General features: G+C 38.9%; 1 protein-coding gene across 2 annotated transcripts in view; it reads right to left on the minus strand.

The window, feature by feature from the left end:
* The window catches only part of edar (ectodysplasin A receptor), a 43408-nt gene that overhangs the window by 19420 nt on the left and 5575 nt on the right, over positions 1 to 18413 (minus strand). The window contains exons 2-6 of one of the 2 annotated variants that reach the window (XM_080903887.1): positions 17297 to 17512; positions 15913 to 16131; positions 14747 to 14882; positions 4266 to 4337; positions 1414 to 1533 (exon numbers count right to left, since the gene is read on the minus strand). In XM_080903887.1, coding sequence (XP_080760013.1) covers positions 1414 to 1533; positions 4266 to 4337; positions 14747 to 14752 — 198 coding nt within the window. In that variant the 5' untranslated portion in view covers positions 14753 to 14882; positions 15913 to 16131; positions 17297 to 17512. The remainder of the gene's footprint in view (positions 1 to 1413; positions 1534 to 4265; positions 4338 to 14746; positions 14883 to 15912; positions 16132 to 17296; positions 17513 to 18413) is intronic. The other variant, XM_080903888.1, reaches the window with a different exon arrangement.

Consider the following 18413-nt stretch of genomic DNA (forward strand, 5'->3'; position numbering starts at 1 on the left):
GTTCTTCTAAAATTCATTCTGTTTTGTAAAATCCGTATCTATATCAATATAATTTATAACTCTTACTACTATGCAAATTTAGATTTAAATTGCACTTATACAGCACTTTTCTCCTTTATTTGAGCTCTCAAAAGGCTTTCTTACAAGCCACATTCACACACACACACACACCTACACAAGTGTTTTTTTTGTCTAAGAGCTTTTGACTTAACATTTATACATTCAAACACCGGGGGCAACTCAGGGCTCAGTGTCTTGCCCAGGGATACTTCCGCTTGCAGACTAGAGGAGCCATGGATCACATGACCGACATTCCAATCAATAGATGACCCACAGCTGCTTTAAAGGACATCGACTTTAGATAAGTAGTTGGAGAAGTTGGATTTTTCTTTCTATGTTTTGATCAAATGATTTAAGCATTATTCATGCAGGTTAATGAGCCCAGAGAATCCAGCTTCTACTGAACAGACACATGTATACGCACAAATATATATATAAAAGTAAATTCTAATAAAGGGTCTGCTCAAAATATTAAATAAATGCAGCATATAGATTTCCTGTTTATGCACAAGAATTCTACAAATGTTGAAAAATATCATTGCTTTTTTACCACACAATAATGTAGTTGGTCTCACTACTGCTTGAAGTCAAGGGTGCTACCTGAGCAAAGCATGCAAGAGGCCAAACTTATGACTTATTGGGAATTCTGGATATTTGCCAGCTCTGTTTGGAAACGGGTGCCTCACAATGTCTTTGTGCTATCTACCTGGCAGGATAAAGACCATACACTGTTCTGCTTTGACTAAGTAGGACACTTGCGTTCCCATAAGCAGCTCCACCAGTAATACTGAGAAAAGTTTAAAGATGTAGAGCATGTGTGAAAACAGCTTGTAATTCATTCTGTTCACCCTTGAGTGCAGCTGTCTCTCTCAAGCGGGTGTGGCACCCCTAGGTGCCCACTGAAGCATTTACCTGCACTTTGTTTGCTTTGGCTGTTGGCAGACTGACTGACGAGGGCTAAATCACTATGTGACTACTGCAAGCCATTCACTGTAATGCATGCCTTCACGTTGAAGTCAATGATAGCAATAAATCATAAAGAAATTGTTCATTTAAATTAAGGCACCCTTCACCGTGCAGCTATGTGTGCGTGCTGTGTATTTGTATATATGCGTATGTGTTGGAATGCATGGATTGTGGGTGGTCTAAGCAAAACTGACACCTACATTCAAAAAGTCCGTTTTTTCTTCAGTTTTTGACGGTCTTAGTTTGATGATGATTCGCTACTGCATTTCCTTCACTCGTGCTGTCAGTTGATTCCAACAGTTGATTTCAAAATGTACTCAGATAGTGTAAAAATTTTACGACTTAAATTAACATTTTTTATGTATGAGTGCATGCATGCATTCTCACCATATATGGCTCATGTCCTGGCTGGCACTGAGGGCAGGCCTGGCAGCTGTTACTGGTCTGGTTGAAGAACTCATTCTGTCCACAGATGTTATATTCTGCACTAGCAAACACACAACACACCTGGAGGAAGAGAAAGAGAGTCAGAAACATATAATAACTTGTGAAAACAGAAATGACAGATACATACTACTGCTGACAGACTCCCTGTGCAAGACATGTTTGCAACCGGCAAAAAGATTAAAGGCACTGCTGCTTAATAGATCCAGATCGACGCCTAATCTAACAGATTTATCACACGGCTAATATTACTTATTTGCTGATCTATCAGTAGTGGAATTTGTAATTTCCAATAAATCATAATCAGGAGAAACACTCTTCAACTATGTTACAAGTGTTGACATTGCATAGTTTGTCTACCAGAGGGCACTCTGCAAGTTTCCCAACACTAACAGTTGTGTTTGGAAATACAACAACCAGCTTATTCAAGCAAAAACAGATCAGTAAACAAACAGCTACACTGTTGTAGTTGTTTATTTACTTAATCATCCAATATTTTGGACTATCAGATATTTAAATCACCTAATATTGGTATTGGTATTTGCCTTAAACATCATTTTTTAATTCTTATTATCATAGTTTAAGTTCTGGAAAAGCAGATACTCCAGTTTCGCCACAAAGAAATGGCTGATGATATATATAGGGCCTACATCCATCTTTCATTTTATTTATAGAGTCTATAAATAAAGTTAAACATCCATGAATCAGCATCTTCACTTTAACTGGAAATAAACAAGCAGCAAATAAAACAAACATGTTGACTTCTTTGTCTGCAATAGCTCAGATGGAGACCATCGTTAGCTGTCCTCATGTCAAACAAGAGTTTGCATGATCCCATCAATTGAATGTGTGTGTATTTGTTTGTGGTTGTGTTACTCATCTTGTTTAGACATAAATATATCTGCACAGTAACTCATTAACCTCAATCGCTGAAGTGTGAGGTGAAGACCTGGTTTAGACCTTTCAGGTGTAGGTTAGGGTTGCATGAAGAAAAGTTGTGGTATTGGTTAAGATTTGGAAATGAACACAAGTCAGTATAACATCCTCTAAAATGTGAAAATGTGACGGTGTAGCCTATGTGTCTTTGTGCCGTGTCACTGTGGCTCACTGTAATAAGTAGCAGCTGGTATTTATAGCTTTACCAGCACACTTTGTCCTTTTCCAAACAAACAAACTGACTTTTAAAAATCATTTGCAGTCCAGAAAATGATGGAGTGAAAGTAAATGAGTGCATGACTGTGCATGACTAAGTTTCTCCATCTTCTCTCTATTGTTTAATAACATCTCCCACTCACTGTATTCTCCCTAATAACCATCTCATGTCAGCAGAGATAAGGCACCATTTAAATAAATATACATCTACACCACGAGTGTGTTTATGTGTCTAGATATTCAGTATTTGACTGCATATATTATCTCATACCAGATATTTGGTGAGTCAAACCAGATCCTCCAGATTAGCTTGCAATAGTTCACAGGTTAAGTAGTGCTTCCAGTGATGAGTAAATTAAAACTGGTGGATTTAAAATGTTTAGTTTGAAACTGAAATCCTTCGTTTAAGAGCTAGTGTGGAGTCACTGAGAGCAATCACTTTCTGCAAGAGACATTTAGATATTGTCTTTCTTTGTGTCTTTATTCATTTAACAGTTACAACACATGCTAATCAACATCAAGATACCAAAAATATTTAAAGATTTAAAGATGCCAGATTTGATCAAAACTGCTGTTTTACATCTGGTTTCCCAGGGAAAGTCGCATAAAAAAAAGAGATTCAGCAAAAACAGATATTAATACCTCATCAGAGAGAAATTCGTTTCAAATGGTCACAGACCTGGTTTCCCATCAGCTTCTTTAAGATGAGCTTTAAATGTGGGATAAGTAGAGTGCTCGTTTATTGTCATTAGTAAGCTGTTCTATTTACTTCCCTTTACTAACAGCACAGATTGTCCAACTGCAGTGCGCAAAGAAAAGCTTTTCTTTGCAAGCTCCTTTGACTACGATGACCTGGATGACTGAGAACCTTCACAGACGAACAGATGAGTCGCCCCCTGCTGGCCTTGCAAGTGTATGCATGTTTAAAGCACATCGGCTTTCAATTTTTTTCAATGCAACTGATGTATTTAAAAAGCATTTAAAGCAAGATGACGCATTCTTTAACGTCTAATAATTATCTCAGCCTATAGAATTAAAATTTAGCAGAAAGTAAGGGGACTGCAAATAATATAGTGCTAGTATCCATCACTTCTGTAATCATCAAAAGGGTGCTATGTTGTATGACAGTAGCCGAGAAGTATACTGTCTGTCATTCTGGGAAAGAGGTTAAGATGAGGGTGTGTGTCAGAAGACTGCCAGTAGGTTTCAACATCAAAACAAGCTGAGAATCTCCAGATTGTAAGACAGATTATAAAGATATCTGTTCTATAAAAACTCCAAGGTTCACTAATTGGTACAAGTGCTGAAGAGTTATGCAAGCTGCTGGCACATAAAACCACAAAGTCTGTTTTTTTCCTGTGCCAAATGTGGAGTTTATTATGGCTGCGAGCCATACTGCTGGACCAATATGGGTTTCTGAGGGGTCAGCATCAAAAACAAGATGACGAAGTTAAATTAAAGCTACTGCTTTATGATTTCAGAAGAAAAGAAGAAAAAAGTAAAGAGAAGAGCAGAGGAATGCAAACAGCCAAAGATAAGGGGTGGAGAGGGGGAGTAAGTGATGTATGAAGATATGCAAGGGAGAAGATTTTATCAAATATAAGGTAAAATAAGCGGATATGAGGCAGGAGAGGAAAACTTACCAATAACGAGGACAGAAAGATCGACTTCTTCTCCCTCCTTTCTGACATTTTTGTGTGTTCTTCCTGGGAGAGCTGAGAGAAAGACAGGTTGTTAATTCGAATTATATTCATGCAAACATTCCAGCATTCAGACTCCTGCACAAAACTTCAATCATAAAACAGCATTGTTATGAATCTCAGCATCCTGCCGACAGCAGTGCTGTCAGTGGGGATATTGTGTGTCTGTGTGTGTGTAAGTGTCGGTGTGGCCCAAATGACTTCACTCTCATGCTGATAGCACGTCACACCAAGAGCAAGTAATAGCAACAGAACAGCCCATGGCATTCTTCTGACTCATAACTACAAGCACACATCACCGTTGGCTAACCTCTGCTTCAATAAAGGTTGGTGATATCACTTAACAACATTTAATTATACGCCTATTTCTTTGTTATGTCTCTGTCACGTTAGGTTAGAAATTTTCTCCAAACCTCAACCTCAGCTGAAACGCGAGTAAAAACATATTTCAAGCTTAGTTTCACACTGATGGCTGCCACTTAATAGTGCAACTAATATTTAATGCTAACCTGGTATGGAACCAGGGTGGAAAAAGTTGGCTTGCAGTAGGGTGTAAATCCCCAGAGTAATGTAGTCGATCAGTAGGTAATAAATCAATTTGATGTTTCTAATTCAGTTTATAGTTCTGCTAAGCACAGGTTAAAGGAGAAGGAAAACACTTAAAATAAAATGCCTAGGATCCATTTTCAAATCATACTTCCACAGCTACTGCGATCATTAAGTTGACATTAGGTAAACAGCAATTTTACATTTTGTGATTGTTTCTGCAAACACGCTAAAATATTCTTTACCTCGCTGCTAAACGGTTTAATGACAAGCTAACGCGAAAACGAAGAGTTTGCAAAGGTCGGGAAAGCTATAAAATCCCGGACGAAGAGAAAGCTTGTTTAGTTTGGTTTTTGTGAAATGACAGCTGTGTTTGGATATAAGGTTGTTGATAGCAGCACTTCATAAAACATGTGTGTATTCCCCCTTAATGTGCCAGAAATTAATCTGCTGTGTGGTATTGTTTGATTGCTTGTTTATTTCTTGGAAATGCAAGCGTTTCCAAGAAAGTGTCTCTGATTTTAGTCACTGTATGTTTGTCCTGCACTGAGTATACAGCATTTCTGTGTGTGTGTGTGTGGCTGTCTGTGTCTATGTTTAAATACCATTCACTGATATATTTTGCTTGTAACATTAAATTACTAAATTATTATTAAGTCATTAGTTTATCACTGTCAACGGGGAACTAAATACATATGTCTCCGAGTAACTCAGCTGGCTGGGATCCGTTCTAATTATTATTATTATTATTATTTCTACCTTGCTAGTCCGTCATGGCATAGATTCAACAAGGTGCTGGAAACATTCCCCAGAGATTTTGGTCCATACTGACTTAATAGCATCACTTAGCTGCTGACGTTTTGTCACAAATTTGAGTACAGTGAACTCGTTGTCAGACTGAGATGATTTCAGCTTTGTGACATGGTGTGTTATCCTGCTGGATAACAGGCATCAGATAATAGATACAGTCATTTTTCTGCCTGTTTATAACGGGTCATGACACATACTAAATACTGGATGACACATCATTATGCAAACGAACAGATTTTTTTTTTGTACTTTCAAGTCACAATTTCCGGTGTATCTGTGGCTCAGTACAGTTAACATTTTTTTTCTTCCTGCAATATAAAATTAAATAACATTTTTGTTTGAAGAATTCACAAAAATCCCAACATGTTTGAATCCTGATTATATGGTCATCAGCTATCAAAAGAACATTATACAAAAAAGTACGTGACCTCATTAAAATCGGTCATTAAAATCAATTTCATATTGTTCTATGATATCTTTTTAAGTATGGATCAGTTTAACAGTCATCAAGATGCATTCATGGAAATTAACAACAGCGCTGTCTTGTAGCAGGACTGGCTTTCATCATCCATCAAGGCAATGACTCCCCGACATGTACCAGTAGTTTTAGCTGCCTAAATCAGAAAACCAGCAAACACATGCACTGACACTTTGATAAAAACGTGTTTTACCGTTTTAACCGGTGTGGCCCCAGGTCAGATCAGATCAGTTTTGCACACTGACGGCTGAACTTTAAATCCATCTGAACTTGTCGAGAGTATCAAAGTATTTTTGTGTATGTGTCAGTGTGTCTGAGAGACAAAAAAAGGAAGAGACCACAATTATCTGAGGTCACAATCTGTCTGCTGCCTGGCTCCAAACCTCTAAATTCATTCTTCCCTGTCTCACACTTGACTAAAAACCTTCTGATCTTCAACGATGGCTAATTCTACAAACCCAGAGGTTTGATCTTGCTTAATTACAGCATCCACATACACGCACATGCACACACGCACATGAACACACATATACGGGGGCTATAAATGCGCACAATTCGCTTTTAAGGGCAGAACAGGCTTAATTGCACAAGTACTTGTGGTAAGACCACAACCGGTGTGTGTGTGTGTGTGTGTGTGTGTGTGTATCACTGCTGAAAAGGAGATAAAAGGGGAGACAGTTTTTTTTTTTTTTTTTGAAATCAGGAAATTAAGATCTGCCAAATGGCTATGGACCCCCTCAAGGCTTCTCATTATGGGGTTAAAGTGATACACACATAAACCCAAGCACAACACACACACATAACTCCAACATGGCAGCGTTTGAAGACTCTTGGTGTCTTCTGACAGTCTGCTTTACCTCTTTCAACCCGCACGCTGTCTCTCTAACCTCAGCTTTCTCTGTCGGGGCAGGTCTAAGATGAAAGTAAGCCTTTAACCCCCCCAAGGGTATTAATCTTCTAACGATCCTAAAATCACCGATAAATAACCCTTGTGTCTTTAGCTGTGTCATTACTAAGTAAGAGTGTAAGCTGCTCTTAGTTACACAGCAAATGTACTGTGTATGAATCACAGTCCAGCATTGTTCATCTGTAGTACATTTTTACAGTAGTAAACATTTTCGAGAAGCCTTTTGGTGCCTCGCTGGCTTCATTAGCTCTGTCTTCATGTCTGCTTTTCATTTGGTTGCATCTGATTGCTGTTTTTGTTAGCGGAAGAAATTAAATGTGCAATACCACAAAGCGAGGGGGCGGCAATTTATCTCGCTTCATTTCAAAAATGCACAATTTCAAACGCATTAACCTTAAACGCATGTAACACTAATCAGCAAGACCTAAAGAAGGCATCTTTTGCCAAAGCTGTTTGGCCTACAGTGACAAGTATAATGCTGTAATGTTGCTAAAGATCCAGAGCAGAACTTCAAAGCGGGTTAAAGTCTGTATTGATATGGACTGCAACAAAATGTGTCAGCTAAATGTGATAGACTTACTTAAAGTCATTATGGTGATGTTTACATCCTGCAGGTGAAAGGAGATGTTGGTCTTTGGAAATTCCCATAGATTACATCATACAAGGACTAAGTAGACAGGCTCCACGTCTTTCTTGCTAATTCCACTTGTCCTCTTTTTTGTGCAAGTGAAGCAATGTACCACTCATAGACGTGGCTTAATGTGCTCAATGTGCTTGAATTTTTGCAGTAATGCTTTAGATTTTAATGCATAAGTAAATTATATATGTTCAAAGAAAACACTAAAGGCTGTCAAGTGTGTAAGTGTGTGTAAGTCCAATGATTAGTTTATGCGATCTACTTTTTTATGGGAAATGGACTAATTCTATCTATCGTGTCAACAATCACTATTTGGACGGAACAGACAGTCGCAGTCTGTTCAGTCTGAGGACTGAAATTCGTATGAGTTGTATAGTGGACTAATTACAAGTCGTGATACCATAGCTGTTGGAAGCTATGCAAGTGATTCTGTGTGTTTTTGTGTGAGGTCATGCTACACTTACTGGAGCAGAAATGACCACAAATGTGGTTCAGAGTACTTTGTCCAGTGTTTACGTGAGGATGTCCACCCTGAGAACGTGAGCAGACAGGCTGTGTGTGCAAGCTGTTAATTTATTAACTTAAGTTAGTCAGAAAATCGAGTCCTGTAGCATGTGTGTGAAATTGTAAAAAGACGTATTTTAACTTGAACCAAGACAATTTTCTAATAAGTTGTTTTTGTGATCAGGTTTTGTCAAAATAAACTAAACGGAATGAAGAGAAAACTTGAAAATGATGCCAGGTGTATTTGTGCTCTTCAACCCATCTTGTCTGCTTATACAGACTTTCTTAAAAGTGCAAATTCTCATATATGTAATTTCAATCCAACTTTACCTGTCAATGTAGCTGTCTAGTTCTTTAGATGTTAATTCCAATGAGATCATTTAGTCAGGGGATTATTATATAGTTAGAAACATAGTGCTAAAGTTTTTCATTATGTAGTACAATGAGGGGATTGTCTGACCGGTCCTAAATTCACTCTTCAGCATCAGCAAAAACTAGAAGAGTCCTACAGCAAAGCCCCAAAGAGAGTCAATGTTAGCATTATGGAGTAAGCCTGAGATTAAGTAAGGAGAAAGCAGAAAGTAAGATGAAAGACTGTGGCTAACTTCACAAGGGTCCTTGGAAAACTGACGTTTCAAGCATCTTTAGTCCCAATCACCCAGGTCAAGAGACCTGCCTGTGACCACCTGGCAACCACTGGTTGTTTGTAAAAAATCAGCATTTCCCAAGTGGTCGCTGGAAGTTGCTTGGTGAAACCGATCACCAAGAGGTATTTGGTGCTGCACTGAAGACCTCATTGTGATTGCTTTATTTGTTCGCAGACTGCCAGAGTCCCCTGTATTTTGCTTGGAAGATGCCAACTTGTCTGCAAATACAGCTCACTAAGTGGTTTAACTTTCAAGATTGCAACCCAGACTCGAAACAGACCACTGAGTTTCAAAGTAAAAGAGGCTGATGGTTAGTTAGCATGTAGGTAGTCCACCATTTGTACACCTGTTTTTAGATCTCTTATAGGCCATAAAGATTGTCTGATTGTCACTCTATATGTAATTTGTTCTCACCAGTGGTCAACCAGTGTTTTACTATGATCTTTAGTGAACCCAGTGATGATGGTAATCATCTTAAACATTGCTCTTTCCTGATGCCTGCCTCTTTCTCCTCTGTGTCACTGATTTAATTCCTTTCATTAAGCTTTTTCTGGGAAATACGCCACGTCTATTTCACTCCTTCCTTCTGTGCTCTCCTACGTCTGTATCATTAAGCAATGTTACAGATGGATTGTGTGGAAAATGGCTTTTCAGCAACAGTGTTTAACCCTGTAAAGGATATTTATTACCCTGACTTCCTGCCCCGTGAAGTATTAGGCCAATCAGTGGCCAGGGAACAAAGCCAACAAGCTAGTCAATGTAGAAAATGAAGAATTTGGTAAGAGGATGGTTTGTGGTCTCTTGAAAAGCACTTAATTTCTGATGACAATCAAATCAGCAGCAGGGTCCAGCCTTTTTTCATCTTGGGATTTCTTGGTTTTTCTAAAAGGAAAAATCTGTTTCCCATTTAGATCGTTCCTTCACTCTTCCTCCCACTTTTTCATCTAACCGACCCCTTTTCCTGTCTTAATGACATTTTTAATGATCCTTAAACACGATGTAACTTCTTGTTATACAGATGAAAGTACATGTTAAAACTAAATACCTAATAGTCATATACTTTATATAATGTTTAAGTGATGCCAAAATTAATTCTTAGTGTCATAAAAATGCAAATTTAGAAACAATTAAAGTTTTGCAAGAAAACCACAATTAGTACTAATGCATTCCTCATATTAAAAAAGAAATCAAACTATCTAATATAGCATATCCAGTATACCTGAGGAGAATTATACTTCAATTTGAACATCTATAAAAAAAAGCAATGTTGGTCTTTTTAACCAATAAACCTGCCCAACGCTGCCATAAACACATTCCTACACAATCCAACCAGGTCATAACACAGTCTGACTGCCTTAAACTACCTTGTTTGTCTGCATGTGCATCCAAGAAGCACAACACCTCAAACCCATCTGTTTTCTTGCAAACCTAATGGCAGCTCTATTTCAGCATCACCATCTTTAAGCCTCCGTCAGAACACAAGATGTCTTCACTTGATGTCTTTCTATAGAAGATTCCACCCATTACAACATCTGATTTCTAGTGCATTTTTTAACATGTTAAGGAAGTTTATAGTTTTAATACATTCCCACTACATTAGCCCTGAATCACAACAGACTGTATACAACTTTATACCAATTACCAACCGACAATTAGTTGTGATCAGTTAAAATGTAAACTATAGTGTTGGGATATTATGCAAGTCAATTATCAGTTTTCTTATAGGTAGTAAAACTTCAGTGGCGTGGGTTTCTAGATAAAACAGAAAGCAGAAAACCACACATTTTGTGGATTTCCCCACTATCAAGTTTCTGTAGTCTGTCATTTAAACCTCCACCATCTCCGATAAACAACCTACTTTAACAAGACTTACATAGCACAGATTTTTATTTTCACCGAAACTGGACGACTGTACGTCTTTTTATACAAACGTTGTTATGTTTTGTGACAGGTTTTACACTCAAGAGGATAAATCACTGAAACGCAGTAGAATAAAGTAAAATTTCACAATGCAACCTCAAATTATAAAGAGATTAAAACGAGATTATAAGCATAAAACCCATACTGCACGAGCCTATAATTATCAGGGGGGGAAAAGAAATAAACTATTCTATTCAGTGTAACACCATGTCATTAACTGAACAGTGGCCATAATCAGCTACCTGCACTTAACAACCTGCTCGAAAAGCATAAAATCACACTTTACTCCTAAACAATGTGCAGCTTTCAAAATTAATCCAACTATGTGTTTAAAAATGAGGCCATTTTGCTGTCATTTCATATTTAGGTATCCTCAGTAATCATAAACTCACCAACTGTCTTTCTTTTCTCCAGTGAATTATGAAGAAGGAATGTGCTGCTGGCATTTTGTCTCTTTTGAATGATTTGCAGGCAGCTGGAAAGTAAATAAAGGGGTGGTGGCAGCAGGCCTGTCACTCAAATTAGACCAACCGCTTTCACCTTCAGCTGAGTCAGGCCATCAAAAACTCAATCAAAACTTCTATTAATGGATCTCACTGACTTCTTGTACTAGTCTTTAAAAAAAAAGTTAAAGTTTAAAAGTCTTGACAAGTCTTTGAGAAAGTCAAACTCACTGAATGAAGTAGCCATCAAGACTCACTATTGGGGAACTAAATGAGCCGGAAATAAATACATCTGATTTGCAACATGATTACTGTCTTAAGTTTGATGTGAAAATAAACGCTGATTAAAGGGATTTCCAACTCTGGAGACATACCCAAACCTCAGACAACAGCTGGCTCTTGCCTCCTCACTAAATATCCATTTACTCCAATCCCACCCAACAGCATCATCCGTGCTTTTATCAATTCGAGCTGCGTTTTCACAAGAGCGTCAAAACATGCTTTGCTGCAACTTGAATTTCCACCAACAAATCAGAGTGCAATTCTACTGTGACATGGACACGCAGCAAGTGCAGTGACTCAGATATCATCTAGAGAACCGTGATTCGTGTAAACATGTGCCGCTAAGAGACGCGATGACGAGAGCCAGCTCGAAGACGGACTTGAGTCCTTGATGGTGAATAATGTCCATATTTTTTAAGCACAACAGAAACACACTTTCAATAATTTGAACGCACAAAGCGAAATGTATGTTTATGTGCATGCATGTGTGTGTGTGTGTGTGCATACATGTGTGATGTTTCTTCATGTCTCTTCATCTTTTGATTGGTTTAATTACAGACTTACTGTCAGCTTCCCACTCAATGCGCAGGAAAAACAAACTCTTAGGGCACATGAAAAGAAGTCGCGAATGCCTACACACACACACACACATGCAGCACACACCTATCACAGTTCAAGTCAGTCACCGTGCTCTTTGATTCTCTGCCTGCCGGTGATCTGTCTTTCATCGTCTCCACTCCTTGATCCCTTGTTCTCTCTTTAGCTCTGCCGGTGCATAACATCTCTCTCCCTGTCTCCACGTCTGTCTCTGTTTATTTTGCATTGACTGTAGGTGGGAAGCTTAATCTTCTACCTGAAATTCCTCTGTATGTCTTATTCCTTCTCTCAATACACCTACAGTAAAGAAAAAAACAACTTTCAAAAATTAGCATAAATATGTTTTTGGGCTGTGCCCCTTAAAAAAGGTTTCACTGGCCTTTTTGCTCCTAGAAGACACTGTGCTGTAACAAAGAGTGTTAAAGAGTGTTTAATGATCAAATCAAGCTCAAATCAACAGCGGACATGCTTTTCAGTAACAGCAATGACTCATTTGATGTGATTAGCAAGAATTTAGCCACACTCATAATCAACAGAGCGAGTGCCTTTTAAAACTCTGGCTCAAAGTAGAATCAATCTGCACTGTTCATTGCTACTTCTACGATTTTAAAAAAGGAACCATATAGGTGTGCCTTTCAGATTTTTCAAGCGGCTGAAATTGAGGGATAATTTAAGTCTTTTGAGCCGAAGCTTGTCATGATGGATGGATGTGGTTGTGAGAGAAGGGAAATCTTCAAAGCTAAATTCCTAGTCAATCAACCCAAGACTCCAAATTTGGGAATTTAAAGATTTACATAGAGGTATTTGCAAACCATCAAAAGCACACTTTATGCCTTCATCTGCCATCACTAACAGCCCAAGGAGGGCTCATGCTATCATAGATCTTACAGCTCATATGTTCAGCTGCACAGGTGCCCAACTTAGTGCACTGATGACACGGTCCCACACAGACTCTCCACCTGCAAAATGTCTCAACAACCAAATGAGAAACACTAGATTTGGAGATGAAAGCATCCTCGATGCCCATGAATTCCTCTAATTGACAACCAGCAAAGGACAACCTATTTTAACTTCATCTTAAGGCACAAACGTTCTTGCATGTGTTTATCCGAACTTTGATTTCTAAAACCACTCTCAGCATTTTTCCATAATGTAAGACACAAAGTGCCAGATCGCTCTCTCCACAGACTCTACATGAAGGACATTGATGTAGTAGGTTACCCATACACAGGAGGAATTGTAAGTAGACACAAATTAGACCACAAACCCCAATTTGATTAAAACTTCCCTCTCTGGGGTCTACACGGAGAGGATTTAGTATTGGTTTGTTGAACTGTATTCACTGTGCATGGGGAAATAATAGCGGTGAGAATGAAACCTATGATTAGAAAAGCTTTCTTGCTTTTATGTTCCTTTGCTGGGATTATTACAAAGTATTATTGCAAAGATAAAATACAATGAAGTGGAGCTGCTACTTCTCATTTTGTTTGGGACCTCCTGGAAGCCCATGACGGAGCGCAGAAAAGAAGAACCACTGCCCTGTTTTAAGCTGTTGACCCATAATGAGTAATTAATGCCCCCCCCCCCCCCCCCCCCCCCAAGAGTTTGGGAGGGTCAGTTTTTCACTTCACTCTTTATCACAAAAGTATCATAAATGCCATTGGACTTATTTTATAATTTTGTCTGTAAAATTACAAAACAATTCTCATATTTTAGGATCATATGATTTAAGTCAGGTGGCATTTAATATTTGATGTATCTCTTCACACAATACACAATCATTTATTTGTGTATGTGCTTTTAAGAATCTCTGCGGACTTAAATGTACTTTTAAAAATAAAAATATTACTTGGATTTTCATTGTTTGTACTTTAAATTTACTTTGATGCTATAACGTTTTTGTGTGTGCATATTCACAGAGCTAACCTTTTTATTATACAAGGGTAGAACTAAGCTAAAGCTTAAAATCAAATTATTTATCTACTAATGGAATATATTTTAAAAGGTTTGAAAGCTGATGAACTGACACATTTATTTTACAACTAATGCAAAACTAATGCAGAAAAGTAGCAAAAAAAAATTTCTAGCCTACTTTTTCGGCTCTAAAAGCAATAAATGCCTCCTAAATAAATGGAAGTATTAATTTGTGGATAAATGGGACCTAGATTTTTATGTTCTTCATATAAAGCTATAAGTAATATATTGCATATTATGCAAAATGCACAGGGTCACTGTAACTCTTACACATGTTCCCAGTGCTGTAAGTTTGGCTACAAGACTCCACCAAACAGCTGTATCATAAATTGTCCCGCTAACTAAAATAATGAGCTGAAATAACTTCACTACCATAAGTAAACTCCAAATGACGTGTTTTAGTTGAGTTTCCTCTTAGATGTGTGAAGCATTTACGAAACATTCAACCCCAGAAGGCCTCCTGAGCTCTATAAATTTCTCCATGGGGGGAAATGGTTATGCTTCCTCTATTGGAATCAGCTGTGACATCTAGCATAAATTTAAACATTAAACTTTCACAAGAAAAATACTTGCAATGATAACACGCCAAAAAAGTGAGTAAGTAAACAAATTTCCCATTCACTTCAGCCTAGTATAGGATGATCATGACTACAGGCGCTGGCTTTGTTAGTTTTTCTACCTTCATCCCTTTAATCCTCAGAAACCATATTAACTTCTTTTGAAGATGAGTTACAATCCCTCCTGTTTCTTCTCTGTGTATCCTTTGCCTTTCTACATGAAAGATTCAGTGGCAGAAGAGATGTCTGAACCGGGGGCTGCAGGGGAGAGAGAGAGAGAGAGTGAGAGTGAGGGGAAGAGAGAGTCAGGGCAAGAGACACAGAGACAGAGAGAGAGGGGGATCGAGACGGATTGATTTCCACCTCCAGCAGCTTCAGTTCAAAGCCAGCCAGCAGACTTCAGAGGCTCGGCAGGACCCGGCATGTCCCCAGCCGGGCCGAGCTGCCTGTCTGCGGGCAGGACTTCCCCTGGGGGGCCCGGGACAGTCAGGCGGCACCAGAAAAACAATTACGCAGACAGACGAGAAAGTTGTGCGAGGTCACAAACGCGCACTACCTCAAGTGTCACAGGAAAAATAACGCCGTGCACTGTAAGTATGACGTGGCTTGTTATTCATAGAAGCTCTAAAATGATTGACTGAGACGAAATTAATAATAGAAATCGCTATCCGTTTTTCAAATCAAAGTAATCAGCACAGTGCTTAATCCAATTCATTATCAACCATTCATCACGAACCAACTGAGGTCGGAAATGTGAGAAATGGAAAAACAATCAAATTTTTCTACCACCTTAGGCTAAAACCTTTGCATCAACACGTACAGTGAGCTACCTCTAACATGCTCCACAATCATCTAGCTATATGCTTGTCACACACTCACTGTTAGAAAATGTATTTCTTGAAGCTGTCATTCCTGCAAATCATAACATTGAAAATGTTTTCATTCAGCCGTGTTCACTATAAACAAAACTATTTATTACTAGATAATTATGCCTTGCGCCAAAAATCATCCTGTCAAGTGTTTATATGAAAGATTTTTTTGTGCGCTGTTGTTTTAAGTCACTTCTGAAAAGGAATTGCCGGTGTGATAATATGCCATGGTCCACTGATTCTTTATCATTTCCCGTAAAACAAAATAAAAGCAACAATTCGTGCATTTCCCCTTTGAGTGAAAATTACAGTGAAGCACATGTCTGCTTGGCATAAAAAAGTGCTGCTCAGGAATTTCCCCGAGTGTTGCAGCAATCCGTCCTTGCATTCCTGAGAGCGGAGCTGATCACTCTTCTTACCTGGAGCTCAGGAGCGGGGCGCACTGGTTTGGTTTCTCCCCTGCGCTACCGGCTAAGCTGCCCGATGATCAGTCCAGGTAATTGGTGATCAATCTCGAGCGTGGAGCCGGGTGAGCATCGCCGAGGGACTGACTCGCTGTCTAAGAGTTTTTACTCCGCAAAGTCAAATTGTGCCCCAGCCTCTGCGCCGCTGCTTGTCGGTGCGTCTCCAGGCTCCTCCTTGATAAGAAAAAAGTGAGAAGTTTTCTCCCCGCCCTGGATAAGAAACGGATTAACGTGGCCCAGGTAGACTATGTTTTTCAGTCGGGGCAATTAATGTGCTACAGGCTACAACTCGACTCTGCCATCTAGCGTTCATAAGACCACAGTGGCATGACTATAGTCTTAAACAAGTCTATGGTCGTCATGAGGGTAACAAGAAGCTCAGTTATAGTTTGCACTTACACGAAAGTACTGAAAGTCTAATTAGTAACAGAATAAGGTCACTAAAGGTCACTTTGTGTACATTTAATAATTCATAAAAATGTCACCACAACTACTACATCCACCTCTGTGACCTCAGCTACTTCATTTCACTTCACTTGGCATGGTGTGAGATGATGCAAGTTGTTTATTTTTGTTTTTATTTTGAAGTGGCAAAGTTGAACATGCTAATATTTTCATTCAAAGTCACCAAGATGGACACGATTAGAAATGAGTACGTCTGAGCGAGAGATCAGATTTGGAGACAAAGAGGGAAGGCTGAGATGGTTTGAAGATGTGCTGAGGAAGGATCGTGGATAGACTGGACGTTGAAAGACGTAGAAGATGGAGCTGCTGAGGCAGAAGAAAAAGAGGAAGGCCTCAGAGAAGGTTCATGGATGTAGTAATGGAGGATACGGAGGGGATTGGTGTGACAGAAGAGGATGCTCAGGATAGGGTGAGATGGAGGTAGATGATCCGCTGTGGTGAACCCTAAAGAGAGCAGCTGAAACAAGAAGGCTAAACAGTGAAGGAATAACAACAGAACATCAAACGACACATTAAACAATAAATGATAACCACAGTATTGCTACTGTAGATGGATAAACAAAAGTTGCACATTAAGACTGAAAATATACAATTAAACTTCTTCATATAAACACCCTGCAAATACCCCACCGCCACAAACACACACACACACACACACACACATACACACACACACGCACACACAAGACATAGGTTGAGTGTGTCTGTGATGTAGCTAACTGGTGCCTGATGTCTGAGTTGGAATAAAGCTTCGACTTTAGTCTTCTTCTCCTCCTCCTCCTCTTCCTTTCCGCTCCTTCTCCTTTTCTCAGCCACAGGAAGAATGAGATAAAAGAGGGGCTTTGAAAACACTGGGAGGCCTGTAATTACTTACTCTTCATCTCGGTGTCCGTCTATCTGTCTCTGCCTTCGTCTTTCATGTCTTTTTTGTTTTTCTTCTTTTTGGTCACTTTCTGTTTTTCCCCCCACTTTCTTTGCCCTCTTTTCATCGTCTTCTTCCTTCTCCATCCTCTTCTCTCTTTCTCTCTCTTTTTCTGTCATCCTCGCTCCTCTTTTGGAGCCTCATTGATGTCTGTCCAGGGCTTCCTGACTGAAACGGAGGATGAGAGGAGAAGAGATTAGATGAGAGGAGGGGATAAAGAGAGGATGAGGAGGGGATAACAAGAAAAGTGATGAATTCTGCTGAGAGAACGATGGCTGCTCTGTCACACACCGGACAAAAACACATATTAAGCAAAACCTGTATTTACTGCAGTAGATGGTGGAGCACACTTTAGTTTAGATAATATGACATAGATGATGAAAGAGATACTTTAATGAGACAAGCTGGGACAGATGAACCATAATGCAATGAAAAGAAACAGAAGCAGATGTCATGAGATAAAGGATTTTTTTTTGTTATGTAATTTTCTAAATAGACCATGCAATTTATCTAATACGTCTTATATGTGGAAAATGTAGTGCATCTTATAATGAAAAGCAAGGTTTCAAATGAATGAAGCCTTAGTTATCATGCTCTAATGGCTCCTCTGGTCTGCATTCGAATCAAGACAATATCCTTATTTCCGCCTGCTAAATGTGAACTATGTAGTTCAACAGGATGTATTTGAAAAACACAAATCTTCCTGACATTATGTGAAAAAGTATTTAAAAAAGATCTCAGAAAGCAACACATCATGACATGATCTAAAGAAACTCAAGAACAGATGAAGAAGAAAGTCATTTAGATCTTTCAATCCATGGTTGCAAAGCCATTTCTAAGGTTTTGGTTCTCTAGTAAACAACAGTAAAAACCATTATCCACAAATGGTGAATCTTTCCAGTAGTGGCCGGTTTGCCCAAATTACTCCAAGAGTGGTGCACTGATGACTCATCCAGATCACAACAAATTCAATAACAAGATCTAAAGTACCTCAGGCCTCACTTGTTTCAGTTAAGGTCAGTGTTAATGATTCACCAATAGCAAAGAGACTGGGTCATTCATGGGAGCG

Source organism: Rhamphochromis sp. 'chilingali' (assembly GCF_963969265.1).
Source record: "Rhamphochromis sp. 'chilingali' genome assembly, chromosome: 14".
NCBI classification, from domain to species: Eukaryota; Metazoa; Chordata; class Actinopteri; order Cichliformes; family Cichlidae; genus Rhamphochromis; species Rhamphochromis sp. 'chilingali'.